The sequence below is a fragment of the Tubulanus polymorphus genome, chromosome 1 (assembly GCF_964204645.1).
Source record: "Tubulanus polymorphus chromosome 1, tnTubPoly1.2, whole genome shotgun sequence".
NCBI lineage: Eukaryota > Metazoa > Nemertea > Palaeonemertea > Tubulaniformes > Tubulanidae > Tubulanus > Tubulanus polymorphus.
The window spans coordinates 10,338,949-10,351,887 of record NC_134025.1 but is presented as its reverse complement, the minus strand read 5'-3'; the positions used below and the strand labels follow the sequence as shown (position 1 = coordinate 10,351,887).

General features: G+C 38.2%; 1 protein-coding gene across 1 annotated transcript in view; it reads left to right on the top strand.

Annotated features, from left to right (window-relative positions):
• LOC141914711 (epidermal growth factor receptor-like) overlaps positions 1–12,939 on the top strand; it is a 93,290-nt gene that overhangs the window by 59,992 nt on the left and 20,359 nt on the right. The window contains exons 2-10 of the mRNA XM_074805982.1: positions 4,439–4,804; positions 5,465–5,602; positions 6,183–6,260; positions 8,868–8,986; positions 9,486–9,627; positions 9,909–10,028; positions 10,757–10,871; positions 11,106–11,270; positions 12,060–12,262. Coding sequence (XP_074662083.1) covers positions 4,439–4,804; positions 5,465–5,602; positions 6,183–6,260; positions 8,868–8,986; positions 9,486–9,627; positions 9,909–10,028; positions 10,757–10,871; positions 11,106–11,270; positions 12,060–12,262 — 1,446 coding nt within the window. The remainder of the gene's footprint in view (positions 1–4,438; positions 4,805–5,464; positions 5,603–6,182; positions 6,261–8,867; positions 8,987–9,485; positions 9,628–9,908; positions 10,029–10,756; positions 10,872–11,105; positions 11,271–12,059; positions 12,263–12,939) is intronic.

Here is a 12,939-nt window from a genome sequence, read left to right as displayed (position 1 = left end):
AAAAGTCATTTACCTGGATCCAGTTCCACAATCATGAGTAAGCCACGATCACACGAACATTTTTGGCCCGGAACAACTGTTCACACGGGTGCCAAATGGGCCCGGGCCAAATTTGGGCCGACCAAAAATGTCGGTGAGGCCCGGGCCAAATCATCTCCGTGTGATCGCGGCTTTAGAGTTAACTCTGAGTTACCTGTGGAACTGGGTCCTGTATATCAATGAGCAAATGGGCTGCAAATAATGTCCGGATTAGACCAATAGCCCAGTAATCTAAAAAGTACGTACTGCCGTTGTTAGGCGTGTAATATCTCCAACCTATTTCGTGGCAAAAAAAAAGAACTAAATGACATCGAAAATCGCAAAACCTGATAGTTATGACGTGTGCACGCGTGCTCTAATCGCGATAGTAACGTATCCTGAAATTCGAATCCAGTCTCGGAACCCGAATCTCGTCCATATCTCGGTAAACGAGATTAACTAAAATCGAAGCTGTGCGCTATGGTTTTACCTGACGATACCGCCCCGTCCCCGATTTGTTTAAAATCTGATTACCCTCAGTGACAATAATGAACAGTCGAATATCGGGTATCTCATATCCTACTTAAGACGGGAGAGGGGGTTCGCGGCGCGATATTTTTTACGTTTACGACTTTTGCTTTTGCACGTGCATGTATTCATAATTGTTTTTTTTGTCTTTTCCCTTCCTTTATTGCGTATAACAGCTCATGTTCCGATCTCTCCTGTGGGTGAGTTTTGATATATTAAATATATAAATATATATATATATAACTAAATCGGTGTGTACATCATTATGACCAGTGCAGAATGTGTCGCCACCAACCGCTGCATTATTAGATATAGTTTTTTCACGAAAAAAAAAATGTCATCGAATATCATCGTCGTTATCATTGTCGATATCATCGTCATTACCATCAAACATCATCATCGAACACTTTACTCTTCTGTGAAAAAAAAAAGAAAAACATTGAACCTCGTGCACAATTATTGATGTTGTCAGATACATATGTCTTCTCTCTCTATCTCTCTATATCTCTATAGAACTACTTGTGTATATTCATTAGACACTTTCATTACATCTTTTATACAACTATATCCTCGCTGTTGTCCTCACCTGGCTTGTCATGATAGAGGGTAGTGTGGACGTTTTTTTTCTTCCAGAAGTATTTAGATCTCGCGAGAATGATATTTCTGCAGAGAAATCTTCAAAATTTAGTACTAGTAGTAATATGATGTAATCAGTGACGTGTCCTTCATTTTTCTATTGGTCAGACTTCAAGAAAGGGCATATATACATTGGGCTTCCGCAAAGGGGCGTGCCTTAGGTGCAAAGCCCCTCGCGGGGTTTTGGGGCCCTCCCTCATAAAATTTTGAAAATGCATTTCGATGTATTCTAAAAACTGTATTGGCACTAAATGCCTATTACAATTTTTGCCTATTACAATTTCTTTACAATCAAAAGATCCATCACGTCATTATTGGATCCATTCAGGGGATGTCGCTTGTACTTATAAATACTTTTTTCAGTTTTTCCGGCAACAACTTCAGTATTACGGAATCATTGATATATTTCTATGATTACCGCCGCATTTTTAAACTTTTCAAAATTTGGCGGATTCTTCCGATCAAAACTGTAAGAACGGAATACGAATTCCCAGAACAGACGGCGATACATTCTGCAATTCGCTGGGAAAAAAATGAAACACTGAACGCTTAAGATGGAAAAAAAATGTTCCGTCGACAAATATTCGAAACCACGCGTACTTTTTCCGTTTCGTAACTTTTCCGATATTCACACTCGTTCGAAATACGGTCGAAAACCACCTTTTCTCATATTTTCACCCCGTGTTACGTGTTGTAAACCCCCTTTTTCTACGTGTATTTTTTACGTTTACATTTGCGAGTGGTCACGAAACGGCGTCGAAAGTTGATTATATAAATAATCAACCAAATTTATATTATTATTTTCGTCATTATCTCTAATTTTATTTTAGAAATTTTATTTAAAAAAAAAAAATGAAAATTCGCGACGCCTTTCGCGATCGCTCCGTTGATCGGTATTCTTGTGTAATGTTTCGATGGTTTCGGCCAAATTTTTACATCTGATGCTTTTTAACGAACGTTTTCTTTTAATTTTTCATAGGTTCAGCATTTGTCGTGTATATCAATTATTATCGTTATAATAATTTTTGTCATTTAATCATTTATTATCATTATTATTATTATTATTATTGTTATTATTATTATTATTAATATTCTTATGAATGTCTTCTTTTCTCTTTTTGTTTTTGTTTTTTCTTCGAAACGAATCTACAGAGCCACCGTGGATACTGGGCACTAGTAAAGGCGGCGTCAAAACGAAGAGTATGTCGGTCGTGTTGGTTGTGTCCGGTCTAACGATAACATTATAATAATAGATTAACGATAACGAACCGGTTTCTCTGATATACAGTAATCATAATGTTACAGCGACGTTAATTTCGTCTCGTGTGTGCTTTAAAAAAACCGTGTTTTAATTATTGCCGTGGGTTTTTCTCGTCGGATAACGATATAGAATTGTAATTTGTCGACTGATGGTTTACGGGTCGTAAAGACGGACTCCATACGTACGTATTAAATCCGAAGATGGCGCAACGATGTTGCGGCGGCGTCTCGGGGTCGTAAATGTTTTTCGATAATTATAACGACATTTACGGAGATTATCATCGCGCGGTGCTTTAATTTCGTTCGCTCAGTCAAATGAAACCGGCATGAAACGTCTACAGCGGCTGAACTCAACAACGCCGAAATGCCGTAGATACAAAAAATCTGTTTCTAGTTTCGATGTTTTCTTGTTACTCGCACGTGCGAGATGCTTTTTGGCAGCGCATCGTAAGCAGAAACGAGTTCCGCGTATTGAAGTTGAAGCTTGGCCCTACGTTATTGTATTTTCTATAGACCCTTCGAAAAAAAAATGTTAACGTAATTTCCAGATTATATTTCGAATTGCCTGCAAGTGGCGCCCTATCTTTCAACCAAAATTGGCACCACCTATATTCTGAGTAAGTAAGCCATGGATTTAGTGCGAATTCAGCTCGTAATACTCGTGTTCCTCTTTTTTTCTGCTCCCTCTGCCTCCCCCTCCCTTGCCCCCCTCCCTTCTCTACTCTGCGTTTCCAGCCTAGCGTCATTACCAGATACCTCGAAATTGAAATGAATATCGATCGCGCGTAAGCGCGCTATTAATGCGCCATTAATGCGAGAATGATTAAAACGGGAAAAAAAACTAAAACAACTTCGAACATACGACCGCGAGTCGTGATGTTAATCGCGTAATCAAATGTCGGACGGCCGGCGCTGAAATCGTATTTGAATAAAATTCACTGGAGAAATGTATTCAACCCACGACAAATAAAAAAGCATCAGACGGCGGTGACAGACGATGATTATGACGAACCGTTTGTCAGTTTCGATATCAGTTTTCAAACAATATAACTCCGATAACGCAAACATTTCTGGCTCCGTGAAATATCCGGCGACGCCAAAAACGCCGATATAGCAAATAACCCAAACATCCCGAAGCTACCGCTGCGCGTATAACCTTTTTTTTTCTAATTTCTCCAAATCTCTCCCGATGATTGCCTTATCGTATAAAGGGAGCTTTCTATGAATTCAGAAACTGAAGAGGGAATCGCCTACAGTCGCGATGAAACTGAAGTATATAATAATGCGCCGGGACGTAAGCAGGTGGAAGCAGGTTTTTACAGATCTAATGGGTTTTCGTTTTTGCTAACGTTTAACGAAGTTAACCCCTGAAATTGTATTTATATGTATGTGTGTGTGTGTGTGTGCGTGTGCATGTGTTTTAACATCTGTCTAATAGGTGAAATAGTTCTCTTTGGTAATGCTGATGAAATTACGAAAATACAATATGTTTAAAACATTTTTTGTTATATCGCTGCTGAGTGGTTCATCTGGCTCCAGTTCAACAGTTATGGGTTGAGATTTGATGAAATTTTCTTCTCAAAATCTTATGAATTTGTCTATGAACGAGGTCAAATCCAACCCACATATGTAGAACTGCTGGGCCTAGGATTCTTAGACTGTTTGTGACGCTGAGTTAAATCCCTATAGTTTCAGCAAAGGATTGAATTTGTACCTGATGCCATTGTGACTTGTCTTTAGCACTGAACGGCTTTTAGCAACATGATATCATCATTGCCAACCAGAATCATATAATTAGTTGTGCGTAAAGCTGTGCACCCAGTGTCCAAGGGCATGGAGTTTGTCGATGGAATCAGGTTCAAGTATTCTCGTCGAGACTGGCTGATATTCTATGAATTAGGGATGATACTAAAGTTTCTTTTTTTTCAAAAGTATGCCGAGTACATCTCCAATGCTTTAAAATAATTGTTATCCATTTTTCAATCTTTTTCTGCAGTTTGCCGTGGTACTGAAATAGGTCTAAACGTCGAAGGAACCCACGCCAGTCGGTACGAAATGTATCGAAACCGCTACACGAACTGCACGTACGTCGACGGCAACTTGGAGATCGTTTTCCTCGACGACCCGAGCACCACCTACAACCTGACGTTCCTCGAAAACATTCGCGAAGTCACCGGCTACGTGCTGATCACGTCCGTCTACACGAATTACATTTCGTTGCACAATTTGCAGCTGATTCGAGGCCGCGACTTGTTCCGCGTCGTCGATCAGGTCGGCGAGTTCGCGCTGTACGTAGCGCTCAACGTGCAGCCGAGCTCGAAAACGAACGGTCTCATGGAACTTCGATTGACTTCCCTCAGAGGTAAATCTACAGAACTAGTAGAAATTCTAAATATTACGTGATTAGTTATCCTAATAGAGATAATAGAGAAGCTCACTGAATGAGCCAAGTTGGATGTGCCCAAGTAGGACCCAATAGGATGTGATAAGATAATTTTACGATTGCAATATTACCAAGATCCTCAGATAAATTTCCATATTCATTAAAAAGTTCTAGATTGTATCTCAAACCATGAAAAAGTAACAGCCAATGAAACAAAATTGCCAATTTTTTTAGGTGCCTTCCGAAAATTGGGGTCTTTTTCAAACTTACTGTGTCCGAGAGTTGCAGCCGAGAATAAAGAAAACAAATGCCCTCAGTAAATAGGAACTGTCACCTTTTTTTTAATATAAATTTAATTTTTGTGTCAAAGGAGGGATGGATGTCAATTAATTGCAATAAAGGTTGAAATCTGTCCGATGCGGGGGGCCCCTGGTAACTGGAAACTACCGTATGGGGAAATCGACATTAAACGATGATAACTAAAATCGATGATGGGTTTCGTAAAAAGTTTGAGCCTAAAAAACGATCATTGGTCATGAAAACAATTTGCACCATTGAAGCTGCAACGCACGATGCTAGTTTCCAGTTTCAATATATATATGTATACCTGTACGGGATGATTCGATTATTTCTTTTCAGAAATTCTTAGCGGCAGTGTCTACTTCCTTAACAACAATCTACTGTGCCATCACAACACTATCAATTGGGACGATATAATCTCTGGACGCGATGCTCGAACCGTGATCGAATCGACTTCGCACTACTATCGACGACCTTGTAAGCTTCCTTTTCTAGAGCGGAAATTCGTTCTTATACACGTGTATACAACCATCTTAAACTTTCAGCGCTGACTAATTGATACCCGAAAGTGCTGGAGATGATTTGAAAATTTTTTTAAATTTCCCCCCAAACGGGTATACCGCTCTAGTGCGTCTATACCATTGTGCGGTGTATCATTAGTTGCTAATATTTCACTATCTTAGACAGATGCTGCCATCTTTCAGTAGATAAGAAAATTAATTACTAATTACATGGATACACTGCAATGCAATGTACTAGCAAAGTCCATCACCAATTAATACACCGCGCTGCAGTGTAGATGCACTGAAAGGGTTAAGATTAATGATCATTTTTGAGTTGAATTCAAAACTAATCCTTTCGTCGAATTGCCCAATTGCTAGTCCTAAGTTGTAAAAGTCTTTAAATCATGAGGTCCCAAGTTGTTGATAAACATTAGATCGAGCATAGACTGGCCACAGATCAATTCATGCACGTATCTCGAATTAGATGCAAATAAGATATCTTGATGTTTCAAGATACCATTCATTGTCATTTACATGTTAATCGTGTTTTGCAGGTAACAAATGTCACAGTTCGTGTAAAGTCAACGGGGGATCTTACTGCTGGGGCGATGGTCCTGATATGTGTCAAACATGTAAGTATAGCCCTCGCCTAATTTAGGCAAAACAAGTTCTCTATAGCCGCGATCACGCGAGCCCGTGCCAAATTGGCCCTTGACAAATTAGGCCTCGAACAACTGTTCACCTGAGTGCCAAATGCCTGTTTGGCTTAGGTCAAATTTGGCTAGACCAAAAATGGCAGACCAGGCCCAAGCCAAATTTTAGCATGGGTCAAATTACTTGCATGTGAATTGCAACTGGTTCCGGGAAGTGATTCAGTTCACTTTGTTTAAGCATTATTTAGTATCGAGTTTATGTGTGAAGGCACTCTCTAATTAGGTACAGGCCTAATTTGACTGATCCATGCCAATTTGGCCCGGGCCAAATCGTCTCTGCGTGATCGAGACCTATGTCTATGGTACTCAAATACCAACCATCTATTGAGTAATGAATATTGTACCAATAACATGAAAGGGGGCTTAGTGAAATTTTTGGATGATGTGAATCGTCAGATATCAGTTCGCAGGCTTGCCCTGACCTGGAAAACTCAGAGAATCAGAAAAATCTTGAAAAAAATCAGGGAAAATTTATAGAATTTCACTCAGGGAATTTTGTGTTGTAACATCGGTAACTATAAAAGAATATCAGTAAAACTGATGATTATAATGAAAACGACGGTGACAATAGTAGTTATAATAGTGATAACAATAATGATTATGATAGTTAGGTTGATGATACTATCACCAATAATGATAATGATAACTTATAACTTTTCATACTTTTTGTCTTATATTGGTAACTGTTAGCATATCTACATAAGTCGAGGGATTGGCTCTTTTGGCGCTTTAATGCGATGTTTAGGTCCAGTAATAACCGATACCGTGCGCGGCCCCTGGGAACGAATAATAGCGGCCTCGGTATATGTAACGTGCGTGTAAATTGTACTGATAATAGCCGTTTCTGAAGATGGAAGATTGAGAACACGGCCATGTATAGAGAGAGAGAGAGACCGGATTTTATAACTTCATATCTCCGACACAATAGTAGCTTTATCAGCTAGTCATTAATTATATATCGCATTCTTATAGACACTGGATCCTATTACACTTCGTACCAAGTGCTCTTTAACGCTAATGTTTCACTAATATAATGCTCCCAACTGCAAATAACTTATTAAATATGGATTGTTCGCCGACGCACTTGTTTTTCTAGAGTTTGGAGCGTGAAAATAAGTATGGCCTGTGCGCACACACACACACACACGTGGTTGAATAATTAATATGTATCTTGTAATCAGTGGCGTATCCAGACAGGGGGGGACGTACGTGGCATGCGCCCCCTGTTTTTGTCAAACAAATCTAGAGCAAATCTGCCGGTGAAAAAAAAAACTCTCCTGTGAATTGGAAAATTGAAGTCGTCTTTGAAGTTTAACGTATTCGAATTATTTTCATGATTTTTCACAGTTTTGCTTCATCTTCAAAACGTAATGATATATAATACTATACCTGCCAGTAAATCACTGAGACTGCACGCGGTCATATTTCATAATTATGATATCAAGTGCATAGCCTTCGTGTTATTTCTGATGACGACTAACATATCTTCGGGCAATATTTTGAATATGATACTTTTCGATTGATTTCCCATTTTGTCAGGTACGTAACATATACATATATACCGAACACACACGGAGAATGTTGATCGTTCGAATACTAAATATTTTCGATGATATTATTCGTATCAATTTTCACCAGTCATTTCACGAAATACGATTAAAATGCCTACATTTCTTGGAATTAGAGTAGGCATTGTACTGGGTTAGTGGTTAATAGTTAAACTATTTGAATATCTAAAATTATAGCAAATTAGCTTAGATTCATATTTTAGAAGTAGACAATGTTAGGCATTATAGATGAGTCTATAATGTAATTCGACTGTCTGATTTCAACTTGAAACCATCAGGAGCAAAGTCCAGTACCAGTGACGTTGCCGCAGGTCCAACAAATGTCCGACAAATTAAGGAAAACGTGGATCTTTTGAAAATTCCGAAAAAGTATTGATTCTCTAGGGGGGAAAACATGTTGTTATGAATTTTTAGAATCTCTGATTTTACATGTTCAGTTAGCAAGTAGACTGAAAGAAATGGTCCTTAAACTAAGTTTTATGGGGCCCAGTACCTCGACGCCCTTGGCGGAAACCCAGTGTGTGCCCTTTTCCTGATGTCTGACCAATAGAAAAATGAAGGACGTCACTGACTATACAAGAAGTCATGAGAACAGTCATAATTTGTTTGAAGTCAATGAAGTCATGTTTAAAATCATTGACGTATGTTTAGGCTTAATGAAATGGTTTTTTTAGTCAAATACATTGTGTTTAGAATCATCGAGATAAATATATATTTTGTCAAAGTCAAAACCAGATACATTTGCTTTCAGCAAGATGTATATGTTTAAGTCATCGAGATATGCTTGAAGTCTTATTAGATATGTTCTAGAATCATTGAATTCTAAGTATGTCTTTTGAAGTAAAACTTTGAAATCAAACAAGATACATTAGCTTTCAGCGAGAAGTGATTGCGATATGCTTGGAGTTTAATCAGATATGTTTAAGAATATTTCTAAAATCTATGTTTGTAATTGCAGTGAATCGAGTGATCTGTAGTCCGCAATGTGACGGGCGATGCTACGGGCCCGGTCCGAGCGAGTGTTGCCACGCCGAATGTGCCGCCGGCTGTAGTAACCCTAAAAGGGGAGACTGCGTGGTATGTATGACAAAAACAACAGCATTCAGAATCATTGATGATCGAATAACTTCACAAAATCGATATAGTCATCGATATTGTGAAGGGATATTATTTGCTTTGAAGAACATAGTACGTGGTGCAATGTTCAACCTACGTGCGTTCATGTTTTTACATTTATTTATCTACACCCGAGTCATTTTCTGTAATAAAACGCCGAATTCGAGTGTTGTTTTATTTCTTGAACTTCAAGCCGGTTTTCCGCGGAAATATTACACGTCGTTGAAAACCCCGCACCGCGGCCTCGGCGAATAGAATTCTATCGACGATAAATTCTATCGACTTATCAAAACTCGAAATATCCGCTTTATCGTTTTTTGCTATTCTTGGATTGCGAAATCGATTGTTTGCCGGTGGGCAAATACTTTTTATACGGGAGAAATTATTACTCTCAATAGTTTTTCACTTCAGCGACAACACCTAATGTCGAACATAACCATCGATATATTTCTTATTTCAGGCGTGTCGAAAGTTCTACAACGACGGCTTATGCGAAAGCTATTGCCCGGAACCAGAAATTTATGATTCGAAGTTGTACAAATATATTCCAAATCCGAATGCCAAGTTTACGTATGGAAACATCTGCACTAAAGAGTGTCCTAGTATGTATGAATATGAAATCATCATTATCATCTGTATTTCATGGGTCACCTGATAGCAATTAGTCATTTTTAGTTACCGTAGATATTTAGTTTTTTTTTTCATATGTGTCACAAAATTGATGATAATAAAGAGGCCATAAAGACCTTGTTCCTAATATTGTTACTAAATGAAATCCCATGATGAGTATTATGAATGAAAATCAAAAAGCAGCATTTTTTTATTTGAAATACAAATAAAACAATTCTTGGCATTCAGTATAGTGGACAATTTCTATTTTCAGAATATCTCTACCAGCACAGAAGCGCGTGCGTAAAGAAATGTCCTAAGGGAGAATACGCGATGAGTCAAGGCGCCAACAAGGCTGGAAAGTGTGTAAAGTGCGATGGCCCCTGTCCAAAAGGTATGTGCGTAAAAAACAAAAAGATTTTGACTGAAGAGTCTTATGTTATTCATTACTGTGGACTTGATAAACCGGTCAATAGCGGAACAGTTGTGGTTTTTCTCAAAATTATTATATGGACATTTTTTCTAATATCTATATCAGTAGAAGGGTAAAGTATTAAGACAATGAATTTTTGTATCTTATCTTTATTCAAACCTTTTCACCCCCAGCCAGTTGTATAATTATATAATTACTTAACCAAGATCAGTATGATATACATTATAACATATCGATTGATATAGTCTAGAAATAGGCAAGCAACAGGCAGAATTGTGTGTTAGATAAGAAACATGAAGCCTCACGTATACCCGGTGGATCAGTTCTTATTCAGCGGGTGCCTCATCCCGTAGGCGACATAAGACATTTCAATCAAAATGCAGGGGCCAAAGGAAATAAGTTTGAATCTTTTGAGAGTATCTTTTAGACCTCACTATACCTATATACTACACATAGTTTCCAAAATCAGTTTATTTAATAGAACTAAGTTAAGTAAAATCCAGATTATGAATAATGGTTCCAGGTTGAATAGACCAAATATTTCATCCGAATTAAGTGAAAAATCTAAATCATTTGAGACATCCCTCAGTTTGAAGTTGTGATTCCCGCTATTCAATTGTTGTCATAGCATCATGATAGCCATCTGAAACTTCTTCCAAAAATGATGTATTTTTCTTTTTCCTATTCAGACTGTCCGGGCATTATAGGTGACAATGATTTTATCCATTCGAACAATATCGGGCAATTCCGCGGCTGTACTGTAATCACAAACAACGTCCGAATCCTGTCTACCTCATTCTCCGGGTAAGTACGATGGCACAGAATGGCTCAGCCGAGATTTAGATTCAAAAAATCAACTGAACTGTATCATCTGGAGCCAGTTCCAGGGTTCATAGTTTGATTAATTGAAATAGTACTTATTTTATGTTTGACCCGGAATGAATTTTTCAACCTAAGACATACTTCGAGTACAGATGGCTGTCTGGGGTTGAAAATCCTGAATCTCTGTATCATGTGGACCGTATATCCCATTTTTAGTGACCCGCATTATGGTTATCGACCGATGGAACCGTCGGAGCTGAACGCTTTAAAAGACGTCAAAGAAATTCACGGCTATCTCATGATTCAGTCCGACCACAAAAATTTGACGAATCTTAGCTTTCTGGAGAACCTCGAGACTATTCATGGGAAATATCTGGATCGGTAAGTTTTTTTTTTGATAGCCACCTTCATATCCAACAAAACATTTCCTGAAAATATTAATGATGAAAACCTGGCTTCGAACGTATATGCCTACTTTACGTGGGTTTTTAATCCAGCGGCCTATGGATTAATTTAACCAATTTACCAGTTCAGCGCCAAATGTTTCAACATCTCTAGCAAAGCTTCGTTGCCAGCTCCAAAATGTTTATTGCCATAACAATCATGAAAGTAAAAGATATATGGAGTTATGGGATTTTGAGATTTTTTTTGGAATTTGTCCGACTATCTCCCATGTTCCTGTGTATGTGACTTATATGTGTAAAAATCCCCCCAAATTTGATTTCACAACAAAATACTTCACCATTATGCCGAAAAACTTTGATAGATTTCAAAAATTTAAAAGTTCCTTAGTGCTGATCACAATATTCACCTTGGATAATCTGTGACTTAAAAGAGTTACATGCATACAAATTATACATCATTCAGTCACTTATAGCAAGCTACATGCATCAAAAATGGCATTATTGTAGTTTTGAATATTTCTATAAAGAAATATAGTTTAAAAGTCATAATATCTATGTACATATGTGTTCCTTGATAGTTCTAAGTGTTTTTATTCTAGTTTGATAGAAAATTGATTCTGGGCTATTTTTTTACCCAGGGGGGATTATTACCTACATTTGTGACTAAAATCCTGTTCTGTGAAACCGCGTCTGTTTCTTTTCGTGTGTTTGTTCTCGTGAAAATGTTCATTTTGTTTTTCTCGTGTTCTCGAAACATAATTTACAGGAGCGGATCAATCCTACACGTCAGTCACAATAAGTATTTAACTTACTTGGGACTGCGCTCGCTCAAGCAGTTGCGCAATTCGGCCGGCGTAATCTTTATTTCGAATAACCCACAATTATGTTTTGCTGTCGATTATGACTGGTCAAAACTGAATCCGAATGCCAAATCATACTTTGCCAAGAACTCGGGCCGGGCTAAGTGTTGTAAGTTTTTTCATTCTTTAGCGTTTACTAACAGCCTTCATGTCATACGTCGCCAGTTGTTTTCTCGGATGTACTCGCCTCGTCCTGTTTGACTTAGCGACCTTGCGCTGCGTTGAGCAAAGCAAGCAGAGATCGGATGATTCGATATAACAGGACGCTCTTTGAATACGACCCAAAGAGGTGTGAATCAATGAAAAAAGATACCGAACACTGGCGACCTATGAAATTAAGGTGGAACAGCCTTTCCGTTGCTGAAAGGCGAGCTATGTCAGGTCGTATTGGGATTTTACTGCCAACACTGTTATTTGTCTCCCTACGGTTTCAATACTTAGCCTATATTGACTATTTGACATAATCTGTCGTGGTTTCATTCGACTTAATTGGAGGGTTCACATGACTTTCAATGGAATAATAATAATAGTCGGCAGTTCGAACTCACTATCTGATATAGCTCACGTGAATAAGCTACGTTTGTTTCAATATGTTCTAACATGATCTATTTACAGCTACGAGGCAGTGATACAGATTTCCCGCAGCGACCATATACAGTATTTAGGGTTGAAATCGCTTAAAAGCCTACAAAATGGCAATGTAATCATAGTCCAAAATAAAGCCCTCTGCTTGGCTGATACGATCGATTGGAAAAAATTCATAAATACATTCTATATTCACTTGAA